At 41.2% G+C, this 26,262-nt stretch overlaps 1 protein-coding gene and 1 long non-coding RNA gene across 8 annotated transcripts in view; both read left to right on the top strand.

Annotated features, from left to right (window-relative positions):
* LOC117600121 (putative salivary secreted peptide) lies at nt 1-614 on the top strand. The gene has a single exon (XM_034315126.2). It carries the CDS (start codon nt 86-88, stop codon nt 488-490), a length of 405 nt encoding a protein of 134 aa, XP_034171017.1. The 5' UTR covers nt 1-85; the 3' UTR covers nt 491-614.
* Nucleotides 615-8,319: 7,705 nt separating this feature from the next.
* The window catches only part of LOC117600190 (uncharacterized), a 473,823-nt gene continuing 455,880 nt past the window's right edge, over nt 8,320-26,262 (top strand). For all 7 annotated transcript variants that reach the window (XR_004580406.2, XR_004580409.2, XR_004580407.2 and 4 more), the window contains exons 1-2: nt 8,320-10,384; nt 12,683-12,862. This is a non-coding gene — a long non-coding RNA (uncharacterized LOC117600190). The remainder of the gene's footprint in view (nt 10,385-12,682; nt 12,863-26,262) is intronic.

A 26,262-nucleotide genomic window follows, 5' to 3' on the forward strand; every position in this document is an offset into this window, starting at 1 on the left:
CGCGGTGAATTGGTATCAGAACTCTCTGAACAGTAACACAAGTGTGATTTCAAAGTTACATACGTGGTATTTGCAAAAGTCGAAAATGTCGGCTAACAAGTTGATCTTTTATCTGGCCATAGTGGCCATTACTGCTATTTTCTCACAAGTCAGTTCAACTCCATATGGTGGTTACTATGCTGCCAACAATACCAACAAGTCTCATCATTTGATTGTTGGATCCAGAATGCCTGGTGACAGGATTACACTCAGAGAAAACATAGTCAAAAGTTCATCGTGGATGCAAATAGTTACTGTACAGAAGACTTTCAACGTCTCACGATGGGAAAGAATCACCCAGGTTCAAGCTCTTGATCAGAAGACCAATGGCAATGGTGCGTTCGCCAGTATATTGAACGGTGGTCCAGGGTTCAGCAATGTTACCTTGAGGTTCAAGAGTCAGAGGGGACATGGAATCAACTTCATTGTCCAAATTTATACACGTCCTTAAAAAGGTGACGTGATTTTTACCGATGGGTTTTGTCGCAAGCAAGATAAAGGTTGACGATTATTTATTTCTTTGTACAAAATGGATAACCACTTCTTTGAATTGTAATTTGTAATTTCTTTTTTTCTCTTTCGTTATGATTAATAAAAATTGTTGATTGCTTTGGAAATTAAAATGTTTATTATTTTACTAGCATGAAAATGTCCTTAGTTTATAATTTGTAATAGTAAGATACATAAAATTAAAATCGAGGAAAAGAACGTTTAAAGCGAAATACCCTCTTAAGGCTGGTGTCGATAATAATGCAATTAACGCTGCAGCGAAACGACAGAATCGTCGAAGCGAAAAAACATACTGCCAGGAATTCGCTGATGGAATGTCTTTCTTGTAGGGGCTAATCAAGCAGCCTCCATTCCCAATCGTGACTCCCGATAATTATTTCTTCCGTTCTTCTTCGTTTCGACGAGCACTGCGAGCGAAATCCTGGAATGGCGCATAGATATTTCTGAAAGATAGTGATCTTCCGTTTCGCAGGCTTAGGTAGAAAGTATATTTTGTGCATGCATGCGTGGCGGTACGGAGAAGGAACAACCGACTGGAAAATTGTTGTTGCATCGTGGCGGATTCTACCATGGGGAGCCGGAGAGTTGAGAGACACTGAAATTGGTGGCGGTATCTCAAGCTTGCGAACGACCATTTCGTTAACCTACTTATTCTATCTCTGTTCCACTCGTGCATCTAGCTAGAGTGCCTAGTTTGTCTGCAATTCCTACCTTCTAAAAACGTCCTCCCTCTCCGCAGGGAAATACAATTTTCTTCCTCTCGGATTGTTCTTTAATGATGTCAGACATTGGGCGGTCAGTAGACATTTATTTCGTAAACAGGCACGAACTTGTAAATCACCTTAAATACCGGCGAAATGGAATTTCATTTCAAAGTTTCTCAAGTAATAGCGTGAAACGTACCCGGCTGGCAAGCACTGCTGTTTGCCTACCACATTGCCAACAATTGTATTAACCCTTCTAATGGTTGTTACCCTTATTTACGATCTACAGATAGAATCCTCTTTATAACTGTACATCGAATGTAGTGGAAAATCAATTACAACATTTGTTCGATAGTTGGTATTAGAAGCATTAGAATTGTTCTAATTCTAGCTGTGGTCACAATACAGTCTGATTATTCAATGCTTATTTAAAAAGAGATGTGAAATTGCGCTCTATAATGCTATATGTTAACATCATGGATATAGAAATGAACTGTGGCAGATGTTGTTTCGTCGAGAATAGAAATGTTCCCTGTTGCTTTAGTAATGATCGAATAAAAATAGTCTTGTGCATAAAGAACTATAAAGTTGTCTATTTGACACTTGTACACTTAGCTGCAACTTGGGCTTCCTTTGATCAAGGGTAATGATAGAGAGGGCATTTACTTCCCCCTAATCAAGGAAAATCTAACTTGTTCTTCACTATACAACTTTGAACTTTTATTTTAAACTTGATCTTTTTTATAGCAATATCGATCGTCACTCGGTTGTAAGGTCGACACACTCAGAACGCGTATCATATTGCATACGGGACATTACACACTCCTGAAATATCTACAATTTTAGAACCTTGATTAAAGTGAACATTCGTGTTTCCATCACTTATCTTTGAAACAAATGTGCAAACAGTTGCAAAACCTAAAGAGTTTCTTACAAGTGCAAATAGATCTTCCAACGCAGTAAACCCTGATAAACCAGATCATCGTCATAGATATAACTTTCCCTTTTCTTTTATGTACCTAATAGCAACTGATAAGAACATCCATGAGTCATAAAATTTGTATGAATCAAAAGCATTCAACGCCCTTTTGGTTATTGCTTGTAAAGTTACGAAGCTGACGAGCAAACGTGCAAACGAAAGCAGCGTCGAGCAAACAATTCGATAACAGGATTGGGTGAGAACGAATGAACGAATGAAAGCGTGTTTGCACCGGTGTACACCCTGGCGTTCCTACAAAAGACCGTCAATCTGAAACCGTAACGGCCATTATCGGGCAATTTTAAACGGAAAACCGTAGTTACGATCCTGCGTTTAGACTTAGCACTCCTCGAACAAAGTGATTCGGTCTTTCCGTTTCGGAGATCCGTGTAAATGATGCAAGGGATGATGTAAGGTTACTCTACTATCCGCATCGAATGAAACGAATAATAAGAAATATCTTTCATCTCGAGTTAGCTTTTACAACCTTTATTCTTCTCTTCAACGTGCTCGTGACCTGGAATGATATAAAAAGGAAGAACATTAGAAGCGTTGAGGGAAGCATATGCTACCTGAAGTATCAACGACATAATGCAAGACAGCCGAGTTATAGACGTTACGCAGCAAGTCTTCAATGAAATGGTTTTAATGGATTGGCCAACTGACTTGCATTTTCCATTTGATGTTCCAAACGATCCGAACTAACTTACTGTAAATGCTGATGAAGTTAAAAATTCATACTCTCAGAGAAGCTGAGAGGGCATCCGCGCTAAAATCACGTTAATGTTTCTTATGTTAGACGCGATTATTTTTTCAATTTTAATGTCGAATTAAAATTTTAACATTTTCATACTTAATTAATACTATTTGTATTTATGTCATTCACTCAGCGAACGTTCACGATCCTTAGTTTGCGGTAAACATGTTAAGCAGATTAAGAGATCGTGCCAACGTAAAGTAACTAGTGCACAAGTATACGTATCTGCATCATCTATTTATCAACGTTAGAATTGATAGTAAGGTGCATTTGATACTAAGTCCTTTGAAATCAATCCCAAGTGCTGATTAGCCGCAAATGCAAGATCATAGGCTGAACACTATTACGGTCATGATATAAGTCAGCTATGTTGCCCTATGCGGTCAGCTCGTTAACCAGTATGAACTATACTTTGACCAGCTAATCTACCTTTATATGCAGAAGAAACAGGATTGACGATAATATCCTTTGATCAGATTCCTTTAGAAGAAAGCCACGAGATCTCTCCTGATTGAAAGGGACCTTCTGATGAATCGGCCACGATATTTGGATGAAAGGTCAAATACAGATAAGCTCTTAATAAGCGGTTATAACCTATATATCTGCGTCCTATTTTGAAGGTAGCTTTTGACGTTTAACTTGAACTTTTGACGTTTCCAACGATATGTCTTCAATGTTAAATGCAGTTTAAAATATAACTTGGCGAAAACAAGAAGAAGATCGAAATAGCTTCTATTGAGTTAGTCTCTGTTTTCTCTTAATATTTTATGTAATAATATCATATCAAAACTAAAAATGGTTTATTGGTTATCATTTTTGAATATTCTGTTAAGTTTTCTTTTATCCTAAACATGTATACCTACTGTCACGTGTCAAATTTAACATAGGATAAAAATACGAATTTTTAAAATACAACTTATATCACTAATTTTCAGCAATTAATCATACTACGAGTATATAAAATACTTGCTTAATACCTTTTTGTCGCACTTTTGTTATTTATAAAGGAAAGGAGGTATGTTAAATAATAATATAAATGTATAGAGAGATAAAGGGATTAGAGCAACTAAATACTAGAATTTTTTTAGAGTTAAACATTCAAAAGAAACTGGGCCAACCCAGTTTAAGAGTTCTATGTACTCCAGAAACAAAAGTGCCACTCGAATATGAAAGCACCGTCTCTGAAAAATCTTTTTATTTTATTTTACGTTCTTATCTACATACACGGAATTCTACAATATACAACGTTTAATGTAGTGGTGGCAATTTAAAAATTTTTTAGAGGTAGCAAAATAAGAATTATATTACTACGTTAACAGAATTTCTTTGGTGTACTTGGTCGTTCCATTGAATGTTAATATTTATTTACGGCTTTGTGAAATTTTTTATTATGTCAACTAGATTTAAATAACAGATAGCTTGGGGTTTCAATACCGTTGATTCTTGTAAACCTCTAAAAATATTTTACACGATAAATCACATTACAAAGTCTTTCTTATATACTAGCACGATGTTCTGGCGAACGATAAATTGTAAGACACTTCGTTCAAGAAAATGGCATGACATATCGTGCGAGAAAAGGTAAAAGAAGGCAAAATAGTGGGTGCTAGAACAGATAGTGGAACTGCAGGCAAAGGTAATCATCGTCAAGGGACGTAGGGGCTGTTGTCAATAAATACTGACATTTACGCGCCTTCGTGTATCGATCTGAGAAGGAACTGTCTAAGAAAAAGCAACCCAATCCTCATATTTGTTCGATAAACTTCAAACTGTCTGTACAAAGAAATATGTATTATAACTTATAATCTTTTTATTAGATGATAGACACATAATTATATAATATTAATGATACTTCAAATTTTCTTTAATTTCATTGAATTATTCGATTATATTAAATGTGAAATGCTCATTATCGATGTGCTCCAAAATATGTTAAAACCATACTCCGTTTCTTATTACTTATTTTTTATATACGTATGTACCTTTCTTAATACGGTTATCATCCGTGAAAACAATTTAATTATTATTTTCAGGGTTCTTTATACCAATTTTTCTCATACAGATTATTAGTAGAGTTTAATTACGAAGATAATGAGGTTGGCAAACGAAGGGATACTGTCCAATCAAGCCGATGTCCACGGGCGTGGCTTCGTCATTAGCCTGTTATATAAAATCTGTCCCTCTTTCCATCTTATATGTTTTTATGATAATAATGAACAACCGCAGTCTTCATAAATATTAAAACTATTTCCTTGTTCTTTTTTATTTATATACCCTTGACTTGAAGCGCACTACCTCCGTGTAATTTCGTTCATAAAGCTTTATGAAGAATACGATAAATCACTTTGTGAACGATCTACATATTTATGCACGGTTTATGGTAAAGTGAATTTTCAGGATGATCCCGGGGGGGAGGAGGTGTCTCAGACATTTTTGCAAGGGTGTCGCTTCGTCCGCTTCATACAAGGAAATGTTTTTAGCCAACCGAAAGGGGGATGAACGAAGTAAATTGAGAGTGACGTACACGAACGTGTTTGCGTACGAGAAAAGTAAAGGGTCGGTTGGTAATTTCTCGGACTGGCCAGTAGAAGAGTCTCGTATAGAATAGCCGGATAGCTCGTGTCGCAGACCATGGATGTACGGAAGAGTATCGATCCAGGCGTTAAATATTTAATCGCAGGAAGAAAGTTCAATACACTGACGAGGACGGTTGTCTTTCGAAGACAGACCGGACGAACGAAAACGAACACGACAGGAGAAGCATGGTAGCACGCAACAATTCCTCGTCTGGCTGGCCGGTATTTGCCAAGACTGGGTTGACTTTCATTATTTAGAGCGGTGGAGAAAAATGAGGATCGTCGACACGTCGCTGCTACCTCGTATCGATCGTAATTTACCAAACAACTTGCTTATATACCAACTTACAATTTTTCTTCCAACGTTTGTTTGATAACTTACCAGCAGATTTATTGTTCTCTAGGTCTTGGCGCCACCGATTTCCCATGAAAATATTCATAATCATCGTACCAAGTTAATTCAAGTGCATTTATGTAGTCTGAATAATCTAAGGGAAAATTGCCATGAATGCGTATCGTATAAAACGAGATCGTTGGAAGTTAAAAAATAAATTTGGGTTAACCATTCATACATGAAATATATTCAACTCATAAATAGAAACGAGCTGCTGGAACATTTCTATATGAGCTGATCCCAAATGATCTCCGGTAGCTGAATCTTTGAGTACGGAAATCGTTGCTAGAATACAATTGCTTTTTAATGAACCGCTCTTCGAGTTTTTCGTTTCGAAATTGCATAAATGTCGTAGGAAATTATTCTTTCGAAATGTATGTCAAATGAAATTAATTTTACACGCTGAAAAGTGTAGTTTTGTTAACGTTTCAAATTGTATCGAATTGGTTGAAAATTACATCACTGCAGTGATTTTGCTCGTACTGCGTCATAAACGATTAGCTGAAAATTTTATTGCTGCTCTCATTTTATAATATATACATTGGAAATTAATAGGTAGTCGTGTATTTAGTTATACAGGATATTAAACTGGAAATTTTTCATAAAGCAATGAATATTTCAAAATCAAATTACCAGCGTATCATGCGAAATAATATTATCGCTATTATTGTCGGACATGGAATGAGATAGTGAATATTGAGCAAATTTCAATCAGGCAACTTTATAAGCATATTTCAATCCATATTTCATTGATTAGTTTAAAAAGCTTAACAAGTGCCAATAAAGATGTTTCTATTGGATTTTTGAAAAATAAGGAATTCTAGTTTTTTCTTCTTCTCGTATTGACAGGCTGCTTGTTACTTGAAGATTCTATTGGAAGCATGCCTAACCAGCGAACGAAGTCGATAAACAGTAGAGAGATATGATCTTTTTAAGGTTGCTAAAGCGAGATAGATAGCTTCTTGTGGATTTCCATTGTTTCTCTTTTCTTTCTCGTTGTAACATTTTTAAAACAGTTTTTAGATAAAAGAACTGTAATGGAAAACATGGTACAACTTTTAGTGCATCCCACATTTCATGTTGACTTTAAACTTTAGGCTATGTCATCAAAATTATTAATGTCCTACATAAATTACTTATCAGGTGAAAAATTAACCAGATGATAAAGAATTAATATTTCATGTTGTGGATTACGCACCATTCGAACAGAGACTTATTGACATTTTATTACCTTTTCATATATAGATAAAATATTATTACTTTCACAGTAACAATTTTTAATAAACAATTTTTAATACCAGTTAATGAAAATACGGTAAAGATGAAAAAAAATCAAAGTATGATGTCTGACAAAATGACTATATTTGATTAATTTGAATTTAAAGGTTCTGTTTGCCTGAAAATTGATAAAACACACATGGATGTATCAGAAAATCAATATTTAATTAATGCAGTATGTATTTTTACGTTCTCATATATTCAATTGCGGTAGGTGTGTGTAATAAATTTTGCTGCAACATTCAAGAATAAATAAAGAGAAAAATAAAAATTCATTGAAAGGTAACCATTTTTTTTTCACTCATAAAGTAATAACACCAATCGATCGTACATATAAATTTAACGGTACATCACTTTGCGCCGAAGAGAAAGAAGCTTCTTAACCGAGTCCTTTTCATAAATTTTTCGTGTTTCGTACAACAGCGATTTAAATGGCGACGAAAGCATGACTTTTAATTGCATGCTTTGGAAAACGCATCGTGCGAGTGCAACGTATCCCCTTGCATCGCGACTCCGTTAATGAGATGGCCGGCTGTGCTGCCTCATCGGTGTTAAAAATGTTCCTCTCGCTCGCTACCAGGAAGATAGGCTCATACACCGAAGGGTCTTTCCTGTATGCACGTATTCCATGCACTAGGTAGTCGCGCAACCCCCTGTATCTTACGACAGGGTGCTACGGGGACTCTCGCTTCTTCCTTCTCTGTACGGAAGTTACAGCGCGCTCGCGGGGGTGCTTTTACCGCCTCGCAGATAGCACCAGTAAGTATGTACGTTCTTGGCGCTTGCGCATGTTACGTTCCCTCTTTGTTGCACGTACATCGTTCTATATACTATTCGGCGATTTCTTTCCTTGTTGCTCTTAACCTGGCTGCACCACCGGGATGGAAAGAGAAACAGAAGGAGAGTGTGCGCCAGCCAGCGAAAACCTCACGAGCGAAACGAAGAAAGGTAAAACAGAGGACGGAGACGGAACGGTCGCGAACGAAACAGAGAGAGCGTGCGCAAGGTTCGAGGGAGAAGGAGTGAGAAGGCCGGTGTGCTGCGTGGGGAGCGATCGCAGCTCGTCATTCGAAGCCCGCCAACGGACGAGCGAGCAGCCACGGAACGGGACTGCGATTGAAAACACCCACGCGATCTTTCGAAAATAATAGTACATACGCACGCTTATTATCAATAGCGAACCGAATCAAAGGGTTACGTCTACACGTGACGAAACACCACCTGAAAACAAAAATCAGCGATTGTTTAACGACAGCAAATCAATCTTCGGTGGTACCAACCACCATTCGGTCCACTTGAACGAAGCGCTTCTTTCTTGTTCGGTCCACTTCGGTTAAGATCGTGTCGACCGCAGTGCTTGCCGGTGTCCGGCCTGTGTGTTTTCAATTCGAGACGGTTCGGAGCGACAGAGACAGAAAGGTGACATCCTGACGTGTGGTGAAGAATAAAAGCAAACTGTTGACAGTGATTAAAAGTGACTTGTGTCGAGGATCGTTAAAGGATATTTGTGTCGTGTGACAATTTAACCATTCATAAATAATAAGGGAAGTAATCTGACGGACGTGCTCCAAAAGAAACGGTTAGTTACAAACTGGCACCACTAGAGTGCGTGTTTTATGCGTTTCTATGAAAATCGACACGGTATTAAAGCGTCGCGTGGCGAATGTTACTCGAAATTTCATTTGTGCTTCGATCAGTGTTCGTTTCAGTTAATAAGTAATACGTCGCGATTACTTTCATCCGCGTTCGGAGTGATTCTCAGTGTCGTTTCGTCGTAAACTCAACGTGGCTACCGTTATGTCAGTGCATTGACCAATCTTTGAAACTTCAAACCGGTGTATCAGTCCAACGCCGTTCAATTTACGAGCTCGAGTGAAGGGTATCTAAACTTCAAGATCAACGACTGAACATTCTTCGATGAAGATATAAAGGTAAACCAGTGAACATTTATGAAATAGAAAACCGGACGAATGAAAGTATCATGAATCGTAAAGACTAGACGCTATCCAGAGTAGCCATATTATACCTCGTGACGTTTACTGCGGTTAAAAAATCAAGATCTTGTTTCGCGCGCAAACGGAGCATTGTGCTGGTACTAATATTCTTACGATTCGCTTACAATTGAATACAAGTGTCAGCGTCTGTACCAATATCAAGAGCAATAACAAAATATCCTGAACACGAAGGGAGGAAGGAAGCTTTATCCAACCGAGCGTATTCATACGTGACCTTCGCCGTACACAAACACAGAAGACGCTTGTCATCGAATTAGTTCGCAGCTCTTACAAAAGAGTGTACCCACTGGATTATTCTCTCAAGGTGATATCAAGAGTTCGCCATAGAGTTCTAGTCTTGACATTCGGTTGTACGGTGGCGCAGTGGTGAGACGAGTAAAGCTGCAGTTAGCCAGTGAAATTCAGCTCGTACGTTAATCCGCCGTTAATTCGACTCGGTGTTTCGTGACATTTCGGTGACGCGTGTGATTGGTGCCCGTGAACGAACGATCTTATCGCAGCAACGGGTGAAAAAGTATATACGCGTGTGCAAAAGCTCCTTCCAGTTGTGGATTACATCGGAGCACATCGACGTCGTCGTGTTTACCTCGTGGGAGTGAAAGGAAATGGTCGCCGCGACCTCGTGAATTCCGAAACCGGCGTGTCGATCGAGACAACAGAGAGCGCGTGGCCAATTACTCGCGCACCGTTACCACCCTCGATTAATTGATTAATTAACTTCCTAATTAATTCGTCGAATCGTTTAATCTCGCTTTCACTCGTTACTGCCTGCTATCAAGAATTTTTATCAACGTCTCCAACGGTTGTTCGGTTAAGTAACTTGCAATTTCCTTCCCGCTAACGGCAATCGTAATTACGATTACATCAAGCACGTCGCGGCGGTTTAATACCAGTTTCAATTATCGCCGCGAATAACGCTTCCTCGAGCTCGATTTTCGACCTCTGCATAACCTGCTCCTCGTAGATCCTTTGTCCGATTTAGCCAGGATTACGCGCTAGTCCGTGGGGGCAGTATCTCTGTAATTGTGCCACGCGTACGGTTAAACGCTTGTCTACTACGCGAAGAACAATAAACGGTGGTGTTTCACGTGACGATAGTGCAGAAGCAGCCCACTCGGTCACTTGCAAAAAAGTGAGTATCCTGCCATGTTTACCATTACATGTGACACGTACGTGTACCTACGTATCAAATATAAACATGTGTGAGTCGGTCGATCGGCTCGCACCATGCGCTTCAATACACGTGTGTGCGTATACGTAAGCGCATGTACGAGCGATACCTCGTCGGCATTCATTGAAAACAAAACAACCGTACTCATCCATTGCGGATATACGTATACACATACATGTATGTACGTAGGTACGCGTACGTTTTGTAAGTTAACCAGTTTTCCAACAACATTGTTTTTGTCGGTTTTAATTAATAATTTCGTGACGGAAATTCAAACGTAATGGACACGCGTGTATCCTACGTTGAATAATTTCACTTCTATTTATTTTCATATTTATTCCATCGAGTTCGATGAGAATCGTTAAACCAACAGATATATATTATATTATCGAACAGTGTTTGGGTAGAGATAAAATTGTAATTAATTAATGGAAATATTTGGTTATGTGTGAGGTTTCCCAGTAGTACGTATTCATGCTATGTTTACCAAATTTTCTTGGTAGTTATGTTTCAAGGCTTTATTGGAACGCCTTATAGTTTGTAAATACTCTCATGCCTTGTTTTTCTTCGTTTATTTATCATAACTGTATTTCTTTCAATCGAAACTGCTGGTTTAAGTTTGAATTCGAATTCATCCACGAAACACTTTAAGAAAATCAGATTTTGACGTAGTAAATCCGAAAAGCAAGGTGGGAGAGTAGGAACGAAGAACGAAAGGAAGAATAAAGATAGAAATGGAGAATGGGAGAGAAATCTTTCAGCTAAGGCTGATCCTGTCCTGCTGACAGGACAGCGAACTATCCGACAGCTTGGTAGATCTTTAATGGTCTTCTTCTCAACTGAATGTATACTGTTTCATACTTTATTCCAGTTTCCCTTCTTCTCGCTCCCTTAGGCTCGACCACGTTTCGCGTTTCACTCTCGTTCTCTTCCGACTCACGTCGTAAACGTGTCTTTCGTGCAAGAACGCAATAAAGTTCCGTCTTTCCTTCGAGATCAGCCGGGACTACGGCCCTGGAAGCAGGTGACTCTGTTCGAAACAAGATTCACCCGATGGGGGGTCCTTTGCAATGAAGAACGAACATTGATCTGGTATCTCGCTGAGAAGATCGGAACTGACGGTAGATGCGAATCCACAAATTAAATTCGGGAATTTATGCGTTTATTACTTGAATAAATTTTGTAGAATATCATTAGTAATCTCGCGTTAAACGATACGTTGCAAAAATGAAATGAGCATGTAGAGAAACAGAGTAGGAACTAAGGTCGACGAGTATAGTAAAGAAGTTTGTAATCGATAACCATCATTAAAGTCAGGGTGTTAACAACTGTTATCATAAGACGTCTCGATATACATGTTCATTTTCAATGGGGCGCTCGACGTGAGAAAGACACAGGAGTCACGGAAGTTTGTGGTCAGACTACACGTGACGGCAACAACTACTTCCCAGCGCTTAACACTTTCATTCTTTGCTCTGTTCTTGCCCGTTTCATCGGCTCGTTCCTATCCGATACCATGTGGCCGTTTACTTATACAAAACATTCGCAAGTGCAATGTCATCAAAATGAATCCGGCTTGGTGTTCCCCTCAAGGTTTTTACCTTGTTGCGAGTAATTGATTTTATTTCTTCATCGTTTCGTTCCTCGTACACGAAGTTTTATTTCGCTTCTCAATTCGCTCGTTTCCTGTTACCGTATTTCGTTTTTACATTCTTCGCGCATAAAAGGTAGCCATTAGCAAGCAGCATTCGAACCAGTTTGCCCACCCGAGACGACGACGTTGTTCTTTTAACAAATCCCATGATGCCATCCCGATGCTTTTCCAACGGGAACGTTTTATCCTAGCGAAAAGTTATATCGAGCCGCGATGACGAAGTTTTTGTTCGCGCTTAAGCTGCAAAATACGTTGTTAGTATTCCGTTAAGGTACAAGACCGTATCGCGGTACAAATTAAGTTCAGCTTTCTTTCTTACGATTGCACGAGAGTCGGCGGGCTTTTACTTTCCTTTTATTGTCTATGGTAAAATCTCCTTCGCGAATACTTAAGGAATAGCAGTCTTCCTTGAATCGTTAATTAACTTGAATTCTCGGATTTTAATTACACGTTCAGTTTACGGCTTTATTTAAGCGCGCTAATACCCTCGATCTTGTAACACGGAAAGGCATTAAATACTCCTTTTCACGACAACTTATTCCGTTATTATACATTTTAGCGCGTTAAAGTGTAATTAGATTAAATTAGGTTTCTGGTCATTGCAGGTGACCGGTACGACACACAGTTTTCTTCTGGAAGTGGTACGCAAACGGCCTCAAGATTCAGCTGGACATCATGCCCTGGTTCATCCTATTTCTTCTACTGTTAGCCGTGATGGAGGCCTTCCCTCGGGAGGCCACCTGTTCCCGCCTGCCGGACATCTACTGGAACTCCACCAATCCAATGTAAGTCACAACTGAATCTTCCTCTTATCTCGTTTACCGTATCATTGCGATGTAATTACCTTCTACCGCGTGCTGTTCACCGTTGATTTATGCTGCGAAGATTGCTACAATTCTATTATCGTACGGAGGATCGTATATTTTTAAATAGATATGTACACAAATGAAACGAAAGAAGCACTTAGATTTGGAGTTTAATAGTATTAGAATAGCCACAAATTGTGTTTAGCGAATGTTAGTCAGAACCATAATCACTAGAAACACCGAAAACATTATCCTGCACCCCATGCGAAGAATGCAAGCTCCGTTTAATCTCACCCAAGATATTACCGTGAATGTCCTTGTTCCGGATAGGAGACGACCGCATTTTCACCCTGAAGCATTCCACGAATGGTAACGCCTCCTCGGGAGAAGCGAGCTTCGTGCTGTAGCATCGTTTCGATTATAGAGATCCAGTGCGATCTTTATCGTCATTTATCCGGGTATCATAACATTTTATGCTCGAGATCATATTTTCCAACTTTATGTTTTCATATCTTCATCCAAGCCGCTCCCCTTTTCGCAATACTTCATTATACCTTGCATTTTTTCTATATTCTCCCCTCGAGGACTCTTATTATGTCCACCTCGTCGTTTATTTTAATTTGCATCACGTTTCCTCGAAGAATGCTACGCATCGTCCTTGTAATAATTCTTCAAACACGTCGGTAAGACGAAAGCGTGGCGGGTACGATTTGCTGACCTTCTTCTTGCTTTTTATTCCTCGTCGGCTCGGGCCATTTCGCCGCGGACACGATCCTCGTGGCTGTTGATCGTCGATCGTGAGTCGTGACGTATCGCCGCGATATTTCTTCTTGTGGAACCGCGGATACACGCGTGACGAGGCTCGAGTACGTGTGGACGGTTCCGTTCGATCGGTTTCCTTTTCCCTTCACGGCGCGGCGTGGCAAGCGGAGGGAAAAAAGGGCGGAATTGAAAGCCCAACGAAAAAGGTCCGACGCGTTCACGCCCCTACCGGCTTCAGGATGTACGTGCGTTGCCGCGGGCGACTCTCGGAGGTCGAGCATTATAAATGTACCGGGTGGGTCGAGTCGAAGCGTCGAAATCGATTTACTTAGCCGGCTTTCGACCCCCGTGGGTCAAGTGCACCGCAATCTCGACGGTTACGTGCACTAGCCGGTGCATACGTGCATACGGGATGCAGATACGTGTGCGGCATCCGACGCGATGGCGTTAAAGAAGCGTAAGTCGAGGAGAAGCAGGATTTTACAAGCATTAAAGTCGACTCGACGTCGAGAAGCGAAGATCGATCTGTCCTCGAGTTTCGTTGGGTGGTTGACTAATGCGATAGAAAGGGATGGCCGAGCAGAGAGCCGGGTGAGCTCGGTTAACGGGCAAAAACCAATTCGTTGTTGAAACGGGATTGAATGTCGAGCGTTGTCGTTCGCGTTTTATCGTCTAAATCGATGGGTATTCCTCGTCGAATCCACGTATCCGCGCGTGCTTCGACAATGAAAGACGTTAGTGTCGTGTTTTTGAAGTTCAATTTCTCGTTCATTATCGGGGGGTGGGATAGCGTTTCACTTTCGATGCACCAAAGGTTGAACAGAGGTATTTGGTAAAGTCAAGATCAGGTTACGTTATACATCAATTTATCCATTATATTATACTTGAAACAATCCACGCACATATTGCAGTTGTTTGTACATATTCGAATTGCATTTAATGCTCTGAGAGTTACCAAATCTTATTTCCATGTAGTATGTTATCCTCTTAGGGTAGATAGAGTAGAGAATTTATCTATTTTTTGTCAAAATAGTCAGCGACGTAAAGACGTAAAAAGAGAAGGGTGTTACGCGGAATAACAGAGATCGTAAATACGAAAAGGGAGTCAGTAATTTAGTCCAGGACTTCTCATGAAAATTTCACAATTTTCACGGATGACTTTGATTCCAACCTCTGTCACGACTTCGAGGGGTAATCGAAGGAAAGAAGAAGGTAGAAAATACTTGTCTTGAAACTTTGTCCCCTTTTGCACCGGTTTCATTCGAGGAAATTGACTCTCGACCAGAGTGAATCCTCTTTGTGCACACTGCACTATATCCGCGATGAGAATAGTAGCAAACTATAAAAGAACCCCGTGCTCGCGAATTGTCCCGTGTACATATGATACCGCACCAGTGTATGGGTGAACGGCCGAGTGTGTACATCTTCATCGATAAGCATTGAGTACAGTTTTATTCGTCGTAAAACCGGGGGAAATCGACTTCTACTTCTTTGTGGAACGATCCATATCGACCAGGCAGGTCATCTCATTCTTTACATTCTTATCGCGAGTTTACATCGAAGTTTTCTCGTAGACACTCATTTACATCATTTTAATTAGCTGTCGTTAAAAATCCTTGATGTTCATTAGAAAAGAATGTTAGTAACTTATATACTACCCCGTTCCTTTTGATTTAACCATTGTGTTAATAATTATAATATTCTATGACATTCATCCTCGAATCCTTCGGAGGTCGTTTATGTTCTTCTGGATAGCACTCGAACCGCTTATGGCAATTTAACAAACGTCGAATGCTTGGTGCACCGCAAATAAAGGCAGAGTCTGGCTGGCATAAAATGAGACACGTTCATACGTGGGTCGTTTAAAAAAAAAATAAAATTGGATATTTGCTTAATCGCCCTCGACGCTTCGACTCACTTTCAACTTCGGTTGGTCCCCTCGTTTCTGACTTCCCCGTTCCGTTTCTCTTTCTGCTGCTGCTGGTTCCCCGGCTTCTCCCGGCCCGGTCTGCTGGCTTTCAACGCGATTGATAATTTATTTAAGTACCGCCAGGTTAAAGCATAACTACCGTCCGAATCGGCGAAATCAAAACGACCATGCCGCGGTGGTCATTGCGGCTGCCAGGCATTAGTCCATTGTTCGATTTTTAATTTACCTTCGAACCCTTGCACCGATTTCATTCTCATTGTGCGTTTGTCATGCCAACGTTACACGCAATCATATCAGTCATTCAACGGCAGTAATACTCGGATAGTTTCCTGTCAAATGATCTCGCGTAAAATCGATCGATCCTCGTTTTTAAACGAATACCGATCGCACCGATATTTTCTGGGTCCCATATGTGGGCACTACTGAAATTGTTCGTTTCATTAAAGGCTTTATTCCGTGTTTCCTTTAGCAAGAATTCACGCGTGCGTTCATGTATGATCAAGTTAATCAGATAATTTTATAGATACTGTAATGCGCTAATATTTGAGTGTGTAATACAAATACTTAGCCAGCGTGTACACGGTATTTCATTTTGTTCGTATAGTAGACTCTACATTTGATCGATCAGTAAATTACGAATTCGACGAATTTGTATCGGTAATACAAATACTTTTTATAGTCTCCGATTTTCCGTTTCCCCTATCGATTCCATGTTACCCTTAGCAACCAGCTCTGTATCGAGTCACATTATCTCGATTCGAGAATGCACTTGATCACGGAATAAAGCTCGTTGAAAACACGGTACCCTTATTTTCTCGTAACACTCTCTGTTACTCCAGTTTCCCTTTAGTAGGCTGTTTGTCGGTTTTCTTGCATGTACTACTTCGTAGTCACGCATTTTCCACTTTCTTTCGACTTTATTTCTTCGCGCAAATCCCTTCGTAGAAGTTTTCGCGTTGTTGGCCGAGGTTAAGGCCCTTATACCAACGCGATGCAATTCTGTTAAATCGTTGCATTGAGAAATATTCAAATTGCCGGTGTCAGCGCAAATGAAACGAAGTCTCTTCCGGCATACGAGTGATTCTGATTTAAACGCATATTAACACGAAACGAATCGCGGATATACGGAAATAAAATACGACAAATTGACCGGTTACGTTTCCTCGAAAATCCTGCAGTCTGCTGTAAGACGAACGGTAACTGCTGTATCGTTGTCGACCTATTTCATTCGTTTCGAGTCGTTCCACGTTATTACATTATTCGAGCATATTATCGCACGTGGACTGCAGCTTGAATTAGTAGCCGATTCTTGCCCCGGTTTAGGTCTAACGAGCTAATTCGAATGGTTGTCACGATTCACCTTGTCCAATCGAACGGTAGCTCCCACGGAAATTTCATGCTAATCGGTACGATTACCTCTCGTGCTCGTTTCATAAAACCCAATAGAACAATTCTAAAAAAAGTGTCTGAACGATGAGGAAGGGAGAAACGCGTATTGTTCAACGAAATTCGATCAATATTTTAAATTTCAAATAACACCATCATTGTATTTTGTCCAATTAAAATTCCACGAAAATGATGCATTGAATATATGATTTTCATGCAGATCAGTGAAATCCAACCACGTGCTCTTTGTCGATACGTCGCGGTACGGTATTAAACATAATATTGTATAGATTGGTACACTACGCGTGTACGGATCCGAGTTCGACAAATCCGCGATGCGTTTATATTATGAGGGTTACATAATAATTCCCATTGGATAGTCGGGGATCGGTTTGTAGGGAGAATAACATGTCCTGCCGTTGGAACTGCGGAGATGATACATTCCGTTGATAGTTATGTACGCGGTTCGTGCATACATTGGCCGCCTTTATAACCATCGCGTTTGCACGTACAAGCTACAGTACGTTTCACACTGCGGCCTGGTCGTTCGCAGCAGTGCAGCGGTTCGGCCAGAATACGATGAGATTAAGGTACAAGCTTCCTGCCGGCAATGAATTATGTCCCAGCACGGCACGCGGAGATGTTTCTTCGCCGGTATCGCGCCAGCTCGGCTCCGTATGTGAAGCCCTTACGTATGTTAGCTTGCCGTAATGGTAGCCAGCCCGGTACCATCCCCTTTCTGGACACTAATTCACGCTCTCCGCGCGCTCACGGGAATAAAATTAACGCTGCGCCGTGAAGAATCGCGCGACGATTTTCAGGCAACCCCTCAACCGGACGACTAAATTATTAGGGAGCAGAGTGGCTGGAACCGAGACTCGGTTAAATTGTTCCTTTTCTACCCGTTATTTTACTTTCGGTACGCGCCAAGATTAATGGAATTTTTATTAATACAAAACACGCCGTGCTCGATGATTTATTGCGCTGTTTGATTACGTCGTCCTCGTCGTCCTGGTCCTCTGTTGGGTGGTTCGGAAAACGGGTGCGTTCGCGTGTTATAGTTCACCTTTGTTTCATTGTCATTACTGATCGATGAAAGAATATTATGTCAGGTTACAGTAATTTCTCTAAAGTGTAATTTGTAACGGGAATACGATTAAACATAAGTGTCCTGAGCGACAGGTGTAACACGAAAGGTGTTAATAGCCAGGCGATAGAATTTTCTGCTCGATTGTCACAGGAAAGTTTTACTAAAGTTATTCGTTACACGTAGATTCGATTAACGGTCAGACTGTGAACAGATTCACCGGAACAAAGTCTAGATAGATGTTTTTCATATTCATGACGCGCATCAACTGTCAATAATATCGGAAAGCGATACAAGTGCTTCTACAGTTTCGACAATCGAGTATGCTCTTGTGTCTATACTAGTATCCGATACGTGGTGTATAGCGGACCATAATATTTGTCACAAACGCGTTGTCGAAGCTCGGATGCTCAAACATTTTCATTTCGCTCAATGGGTATATTTTGCAGTGGATTCAAACAGCGAGAGTAGAATTAACGTTGTTCAAAATAAGCGGATAAACGTTGTTTTAGATTGTTCAGTTCGCTCTTCAAAGGCGTATGTAGCTTTAACGGTTCAACGGGAACGAAGAAGAAGACAAATGTAACGCGATTTACAGCGACCTCTGCGTTTATACGGGAGGGATTCTCTTGGCTCTGGCTGTTTCATCGGGAAATCACTCTGCCTCATTACAGCTGTAACACGTCCCACTGACGACGTGCAGCATCCCTATGTAATTCTGCTAGCGCATTGTTACACGATATAGACTGACGTAATTTAATTCGTGGCCGTGTGTACGAACCGTGTGCACAGCGGCGAAGACATATAATCGTACACACGTGTCCTAATACGCCGCATGCTGTCGAGGCTGCAGGTTGCTTTACAAGCACACGCTTTACCGATCTATGAAATGCTTTCGGCTTGTATAACCCGCCGCTGTCTCCATTTCGAAATAAGACATACGACTAATGCAACGATAATCCGTCTAATTCGATCCGCGATTAATGGCTAATGATACGATATCTGTAACATGCTGTAATACGGAATAACGTTTCGAATTAGCGACTGGTAGTAATAGCGATCTTATCCTCAGAAAAATTAGAAGGTGATGCTATTAATTAAATTATAACATGGCATTTCTAATTTTGTGTACAATATTTATTAGCCGAGGTTAATACGTGCGGTGAGTACTCGACGATTTCCTTGATGCAACTTCCATTAGAGAGTTACTTAAATGCTCGTAGTATTTAGCTTTCATTCGATGCAACGAGTTCCTTTTCACGCCGCACGGTTAAGATCCTCTTCCCAACAGGCAGACGCGTATCTCTTCTTTGATGACTTCACCTGAAGATGGTTATAGAGCTTTCCACGCTGTTCAACGATCATTGTCGTCAGAAACGTTTGTGTCTGCAGAGAAACGGCAGACAATTTCCCAACTTCTGAACGTTGCATTCGTAGAAAAGCGAAATTGTGAAGAAGTATGGGCTCGTTAGTCGAGGATAGATTATCCGTCATCAGAAACGAGACGAATTAAATGGCTATAAATAACCTGTTCTCGCTGTCATAGTGCATTCCATTTGGCCTTTTTAAATTGCGGTCCAGAGAGACGGTCGCCATTTTTTGCCACTATGGTGACTGGCTAAGAGAGTATTGACACCTCGCTCACGTACTCGCGAGATAACTTCATCTCCGAAGTTGGTCGTTGTTGTTTCACCACTGTGTAATGATCTGGGTCGCAAAAAGCACCTCTCTTGCGGTGTATCGAAGGAGGAAGTGAAACGGTGTGGTAACGAGAAGAAGAGAGAAAGGATTGAGGAAAGGGGAAGGGATGGAATGGCAAGCAGAGGAAAAAAGGAGCGGAGCTGATCGCACGAGAACAGGGGTTGGCAGATGCACCGTGTATCGCGGTATAAACCCTACACCATGACGGCAGCCTGATGCTTGGGTTATAAAGCACAGCTGACGCTAGGTATAATATATTCTTCTCTGCCTCCGTACGAGCCGTGCTCGCGCCACTTTCGCTCTCTTATGGCCGATGTACACGGTGCGAGAAATCTCGTACGAGAAGCCCTCGAATGCTACTCGCATGCGAGCTTGTATCGTGTACACGTTTCACGCGCGTGCACGCATATTAGCACGCACGAGCTCGAATCGGTTTCCAACATTTTGGAAATTTGGCGAGCTCTCGTTCGTGACTCGCACGAAAATGAATTCGGGAAGAACGACAGGCCAGGCAGTTAGGTTCATCTTATTTTTGTGGCATAAAATAATATCTGATGTAACATTTTTGATTTTATTTATCATAATTTATTTTTCCTAAGATAATTAGGAGAAAACATAATGTAGTTTTATAATATAACATAATAATAAGCTTTTTATTATAAAACATTAAAGTACTGAAACTAAACTAAAGCATTGGAACATCCGATTTATTTCTCGAACCGTGTCAACGCCTTCACGCATGCAAGTTTCGAGATGCGAGCCTCGAACGCTTTTCACGCACGAGATATCTCGCACCGAATACATCGGCCACACTCTTCGCGTCTCTCGAACACGCACGGTCACTTGCACCCTCGGCAAGTCGTCCTCCTTTGGATCGCAACCCCGCTACCCCAACCTCGTTGATTTCGGTCGAAACGTCTGTTTCACTCGGTCAGAATGGCCGTAACTGATACGTCGGAACGAAGGTGGTGTCGTCACGCTCGATCGCAGACGAATGAGATGGCGAAGTTCGATACCGCAATTAAACGGAGCTTCGCTACCAAACGAGGCTCCCACTTGTTCCTTCGATCCAACGCGTGTACATACACGTTAAATGGAATAATAAATCAAGGATCGCAGAGCATCCTTGAAATTGCCCTATTAAAAACACGCGGTCAAACTTTTAACGACGATCAGACTGGCGATTGCCGACGAGGGTATCATTAAAATTGACTGGTAACAGGGATCGATTATCCGTGAATACGAATTTCTGGGAAAACTTTTATATTTTCAGAAGGTGGTCGATTTTTCGTCTCGTTTGCTTTTATGAGTCCGTGGATATAACGAAGGAAAAGAGACACGTTTCGCGTGGAAACATTTATGTCGATTACAAGACAATTCATCATCATTGAACGTATCGGATAGAGAATTCGCCTGAGAAAATCTTGAGTCGAACAAGCGAGGCTGGTGGCCATTGTTGGCGGATTACACGAGGATTTCCGGAGGAAATTGATACTGTGTTTGTCCGCATGGTCGCTACAGGGTTCGCGGAATCCTCAAACTCCTGGCAACTTGAATAACCATCTCGAAACTGTGCGGCTTGTTATCCGCATCCATTTATACGCTACTTTTCTTCTTTATCCGTCTATTAACGTCACATCGACGAGAAGTTTCGTTCCACTTTCGGAAACTCGAGTAAACATAATAACGATGAAAGTAAAACTCGAAGTAACAATAACAAAGTGTATTAAATCCGATAGGGAGGAACGGGGTCAAGGGTTACAATGGTATTTCTGTTCGCAAATCAGATGTTTTTTGTTCATCCATTACCTCGGCGAAACAGATACACACGGTGGACCATCTCTTTACGCGGGATGTTGTTTCTATTTATCGCGATTCGCAAAAAGCGTGCTCTCATTTCGAGCACCATTGCCCTGTCTGGACGATGCAAATTCCGGTGTGTTATTTCGTAAAATGAAATAAAGGGGATATTCATACCATCGTTGGTTCTCTTTTCCTAGTGAATTTTAAACATATAGTATATAACAACGAGTCCAAAATTTGTATTCTCTTCTTTTTATTCCCTCTCTTTGTGCTCGAACTTCCTTTATCTTGAAAGAAAAAGTTTCTTAAACGCATTTTACACTGAAATATTCTTTAATTAGCGCTAATTAACTGCGTGATGCGTCATATTCTACAGGATATCGAATTTCCAATATTAAACTACACCCATCTTCCGTTTCCAGTCATTAGTTATGAGCAAAATCGAGGGGGGTTCGTGTTACCAGACTAGTCTATGCTTTCAAATTATATTATCGATATTTGGCGCACCTGTTCTATCGTTTCTGCAATTTGAAAGATTAATTTTGATCCCACCTCCCATTTAAAGAATGTTAGTTACTCTTTCAAATCCTGTAATTTTTATTTCTTAGGAGAGAAAATTCATTTATTTGATTAGTTCAAAATTGAAGAAAATTTCTTGTCAAAGTTTAGGAAGAAAATTATTCTTAAACATCTCGTACTCTGAACACGATATCGGTGCTCGACGGCCATCAACGGATGTGCCATAATCAAATCTAAACAGATGGGAGTTGCATTTAATCGAGTCATCCCAGATGTCTCAACGTGTTCTAACCTAATTTCAACTCCCTTGATGTTTTCGCACACGTGCACACGTAAGGGTTTACATCACGCACACATGCACCTCGACACACATACGTACACATAGAGAGGAGAAGTAGTGGCTGGGTTGGACCAGTGCTATTCGCAAGGTATGCATCGGTGGTCGTGCAAAAAGCAGCCACATTTCGCGTAGCGTTAATTAAGCTCTTAAGTGTCGTCGGGATATCCCTTCATAAGTGTGTACTTCCCGCTAACCCTTCACGATCTAAAATTAGAATTTCATTACTCATAACCATAGAGGAAATTCGTGTTTCGTTTTTTCCCTAACGCACAGACTGCACCAAAGGGGGAAAAAAAGGGTAAAGAAAATAGGAAGAAAAATTAATTTCGTTCGTTCGTAGATTGTAGCGTGCAAGGTGTGCGCTTAATTACGTAGCCAATTGATTTTACTTATTTCTTTTTCAACGCAAATTAAACATTATTTTCTCGCGCGAAATGAAACGACCGACGGTTCTAAGCGCTATTATTAATTTTCTTTTTCTCGCCACCGAGCAATATACCTGCTATTTAAATATTCCGCACAAACGTGGACGACGAAGGGTGAGTTTTTACGAAGGGGTACGAACAATTTCAAACTTTTTTTCGACCCACCCCTGTTTCGTCACGATCCCCTTTTACGTTCGGCATTCCCTGCATAACCCACGTTTCACGGCGTTTAATTATGAAATATGTATTTAACGCGATGAAAGGTATGCTTGCTCGATAATTCATCATCGGATAAATACGTGGCGCGCAATCCACCGAAATATCGTATCCCGTTTTCGTGCAGACAAATCGTCGAATCGATTTAAATCCAACGGGGACACGAAACAAGACGTCTTGTTACGATCGATTCATCTTCCAGCTCCAACGGATGAAAAGAGTGCAACTCTTAGCCGAACGATCGTTCAAAATTGCCCGACAAAGCAATCAAAAACTCGTTTTCCATTTCAAGTTAGCTGCGCGTGGCAGTGTCGCATCGAGAAGCCTCGGTTGATTCGGACAGGTTGAAGTACGCGCGTTTCCAGTAAAATCCATCCCCGTCAACTGGGTCAAGCTGCGCATTCCATGCGTATCCTTTTTTTTCTCACCGACCGTTTTTATTTCCTCCCTTTTTTTACATATACCCTTTTCGCCTGCGTTTGACGGGAAATTGCATTATTAAAAATGAATTTTTATACGACTCGTGTTATCGTGATATAGGTTGCAATTTTCTGTCTTGTCTATTTTTTTTTTTCGCTTTGCGATTTGAACCTAGTTTGTCCGAAACGAAAGTAGTAAAGGAAGTTTTTAGGTGTCACTATCGTTCAAAGAAAGTAAAGTCGCAGCAAAGTGTCTCGTCGGGCAGTGAGGTCACGAAGTTGGTAATCTTGTAAATCCATAAAGACTAAAACTGCGAATATACGTTTCTTTTGGATAAGCTCTTTCGCTAACTTTCATGGAGAGATTTTCTTGGTGTCTGCTCTTTTTTTCTGTTCCTCTGAATGTACATTCTCGTTCGTCGCAGACTTTCTTACTTGTATAAGCATACCGCGTTCCTTCCATGATAATTACACGACGAAGCGTGTCCAGCAGGGAAGATTACACGGTTTCGTTAGGCGAAGCATTAAAAAAGAAATTATTCAGAAAAAATCGTGGTAGAAAGAAGAAAGTTTGTTACTCTTTGAATCACAGAGATCAATGGTATTCTTCCTGCGATTTCGATTGGTACAATTCAACGGAAGCGAGTCGAATCGAGGGAATACGAAGCGCGGCCTAAATGGCACTCAAGCCGCGACAATTGCGTGAACGCGCCTTAATTACGCATTAATTTCAGTTTGAGTGGCGTTAAGCTGGATCTCGGTGAAACCGCATCGGCCGGATGCTTTCTCGTGCTTCTTCCCGCCAAATTGTACCTTCGGGGGTCTTAACTTCGACGTTTCAACGTATCTCCTCTTCTTCCTCCGCTCTCGAATCAGTTCGATCCAATCTCGCGTGCTCGCTTTTCCTCCCAGCTCCACGCTACGGGTCTCCTCGATTGCTCGTAAATGCGCCCGTAATTCAGGGCTCGATGATCGTTGCTCCGCTGTGAATCGCGTGAAGAAACGAAGGAGAACCGGCAAAGAGTTAATGGCACTCGTTGGAGGATAAGTTAAATTTGAAGTTTCTTTATGGAAAGCTTAGGTTATTTGGAAGTGTCCCTGGGGAAGGTAAAAGCTGCTGATTCGTTGTAATTATAAAATACTTAAGGATCAGTGATTATAACAGCGCGAAGCATACAAATTGCATACTTACGTTGTTGCGCGTTAATGTTCGCATATTCTCGCAAAGCAGCTCGAATTATTCTCTGTTCTCTCTTCGTGTCGTTCTTTTTTTTTCTTTTTTTAACGAATCCTCAAAGTTACACCTTCAACGAGCCCTTGATTGCTGTCTCATTAAGTGTACATGTAACAGAGTTGACGCGGTAAAGCGTCTCAAAAGACAACTTCATTTATATTCAGCAACCGTTGTCGATCCTTGCGAACCGTTTAAGTGTCGCGTAAACGACGCCTGTTCCCGGGACGAGTTGGATGCTTGTCGTCGGGCAAAAGTTAATAAGGCTACCGTGTGTTTCTTTTACGGCTACTAGTTCCAGTCCCTTTAAAGGATTAGTTACAACGGTGCTGATCAACAAGGTATCAGTATGTTCAGCTTCTTATCGGTCCGTTTCTCTTTGAAGCACGCGGCACTTGAGTGACTGGTTTCCTTAAAAGGCTGTCGTTGCACGATATCAAAAGGGAAACAGATTGGAAAGTCTCGTTAGTAAATTTGTTACAATCCTTTCCGTATCGTGAATACGAAAATACCGGGAAGAGAAATCGTGTATCGAGCCGTTCAAGTTAGCAACCAAAACGGGGTTGCAGAGTTTAACACGGACCTAGCGACAGTGGCAGGCTCGATCAGATTTTAAAATTAAAATCTAGAACGCAAACTTGTATGGCGATTCCGAGCTGCTAAAGCGTAAAAAGTTTCGCTGTACAAGGCGCGGCGAGGGTGTTTGGGGAATTCGTAATAAAATTCTTAAACCAGTCCTCGCGTAACCCAGTTTCGTACCTATAAATGTGGCCGTAAGTCATGCAAGAACGATCGTACTTTATTGCCACATCGACTACCTACTATTTGCCCCCTTTTTCCACCTCCGTGGGTCTTTATAGTTTCGTGTTTTGAGCGAAAACTTACGAGGTACTTGTCTCGCAGGAGATTATGTACACCGTTGACCGACACACGACAACGACGATATTTATCCGCGTGAAAGCGTCGATCAACATTTCTTCTTTTCTCTCGACGGGACAGGAATGTAGAGAAATTAGATGAGTTTTTCAGAAAATTCAATCGTTTAACCGAGTGGCACGAATCGCGCAAGGCCAAGGGTGTAACCGTCGTTCGAAACTGGATACACGCATTTAAATGTTGCGTTCGATCCACCTCATGCATTATTTAGTTTAAGCGGTGGGGCGTCCGTTTTGTGCGCCGATCAGGCTGTCGGGTCGCGTCGTGTCGACGCCGGAACTACGTACAGAGCGCCGCGCCGTTCGGAAATAAACGTACGTACATGCATACGTATCTGCAGATAGTCGATTCGTGTAGGATCGCGTTCATGTGCCGGCTATAGCGGTTGCATGAGAATGCATTATAGATACGGCTTCTCCATGGATCAGTTCGATTTCGCACTTCTGCGGTACTCTGGCGAATATGGCCCGATATGTCTGTCGATATACGCGCCTCCTGCCGGTGCACTGACCAGCTGAGCTTTTAATTGAATGTATACGTAATTATGAGGAACGGTGGACGCAACATGCCGAGAAATTGGATTGCCACTTTCCCGTTTGATTGCCTTTGATCGAAACACTTTAT

The sequence above is a fragment of the Osmia lignaria genome, chromosome 15 (assembly GCF_051020975.1).
Source record: "Osmia lignaria lignaria isolate PbOS001 chromosome 15, iyOsmLign1, whole genome shotgun sequence".
Classification (NCBI taxonomy): Eukaryota; Metazoa; Arthropoda; class Insecta; order Hymenoptera; family Megachilidae; genus Osmia; species Osmia lignaria.

Excerpts from the sequence above, each read along its gene's own strand:
- LOC117600121 (XM_034315126.2), top strand. The coding sequence starts at position 86 with ATGTCGGCTAACAAGTTGATCTTTTATCTGGCCATAGTGGCCATTACT.